This window comes from Emiliania huxleyi (genome assembly GCF_000372725.1).
Source record: "Emiliania huxleyi CCMP1516 unplaced genomic scaffold EMIHUscaffold_6930, whole genome shotgun sequence".
NCBI lineage: Eukaryota > Haptophyta > Isochrysidales > Noelaerhabdaceae > Emiliania > Emiliania huxleyi.
In genome coordinates, this window is record NW_005196809.1 from 1 (window position 1) to 1,399 (window position 1,399).

At 69.4% G+C, this 1,399-nt stretch overlaps 1 protein-coding gene across 1 annotated transcript; it reads right to left on the reverse strand.

The window, feature by feature from the left end:
* Nucleotides 1-674: 674 nt before the first annotated feature.
* On the reverse strand, nt 675-1,015 carry EMIHUDRAFT_257942 (hypothetical protein; the record flags this gene model as incomplete). The annotated part of the gene is made up of 2 exons (XM_005762086.1): nt 675-687; nt 840-1,015. 2 exons carry the CDS (start codon nt 1,013-1,015, stop codon nt 675-677), a joined length of 189 nt encoding a protein of 62 aa, XP_005762143.1.
* Nucleotides 1,016-1,399: the final 384 nt, after the last annotated feature.

A 1,399-nucleotide genomic window follows, 5' to 3' on the forward strand; every position in this document is an offset into this window, starting at 1 on the left:
TAACCTGATGGCAGGAAAAGTCAAGGCACCGGCGAACGCCAGTTGGCTTCGGCAACTTACTCAGGACACGATGGTGAAGCCCACAGCGCAGGAGCCCCACAGCAGCGCGGAGGGCGGCCCCACACCGTTTCGGCGCCGTTTTGAGGGAGGCAGCCTGCACTCTTCGACCTCCTTGGCACTCCCCCGACAAGCGGCGCTCTATGCGGGCCCCCCGCGGGCGACCCGGGCGGCGATCCGACGTGGGTGCCGCAGTCATAGGCAGTGTTCCCTTTGGCGAACCGAGGCGTTCGGCCCAGGCCCCCGGATGCGGTCGCAGCGAGAGAAGCGAGGCACCAGATCCCATAAAACCGGTATCGTCGCGCTCCCGGAGGTACTTCATCGAGGGCGCTGCAACCCTCCCCTGCAGCATCGTCGCGCAATGATTCGAGTGTTTCAAGGAGCGGGTCGCGCCACGTGGTAAGGAAGCTGGACTTCTTTCTTCGGGGGGGTGGGGGGGGGGGGGACTTCTTCGATCGTTACCGAGAAGCGTGGCCGTGGGAGCCGCTCTAGAGCGCGGCGGGGCCTGGGCTTGCCCGGCCGTGCACGAGGCCTTTATGACCGAGATTTGAAGAGGCGTCTCTTACCCTAGCTCTTAACCCCGCCAACGCCGCGCGTCCATCCCTACTCTCGTCCATTCACTGCCTGCCCCTAAAGTGTACACAAAGGGTAGGGGGGTAACGAAAGAAAAAGAAAAACGCGAGCGCAGACCTACCTAGAAGAGCCTTTCAACCTGATCGTCACACAACAGGTAGAGGTAGACCGCCGCCTGCGTTGGTCCCGCCGCACCTCGCGGCGCGCACCGGGCAAAGACGTCGGGCAGCAGCGGCCCCACCGTGGGCGAGCGGCCCCGGCCGATGGACAATCGCGCGCCGTGGCTGGCGAACCACAACACCGACGTGTCGCCGTTCGTGCGGTACGCGCAGAGCGGAGCGCCTGGGAGCAGTGCTGTCCCAGATATCAGCGCTCTCGCGAACATGGTGGCTGCGGCCGACGGCGGCGGCGCCGCCGCGCAGATGCAGGTCGAGGCGGCCGGCGGCGCGCCTGGATCGACGCATGCGCAGACGCGAAGCGCGGCGCGGGCGGCTGCGCAGGCCGCAGCTGCGAGCAGTGCGGCGGCGGCGGGGCCCTCCGCCGCGCCGCCGCGGAGAGCGCGCGATCCCGCCGAGGCGCGCCGCCGCCCGTCCGCCCCCACGCGCCGCCCGGTGGGCGGCTGTGCGCCTCAGGGGGCGGGCGGGGGGGGGGGGCGCCGCGCGCGCCCTCTGCGCGCGAGTCTCCTCCCTCGTGCCGAACCGTGCCCCCCTCCTCCGACCCGGACCGTAGGCGCCGCTGCGCAAACTCTCCGTCCAGCTGATCGACACCT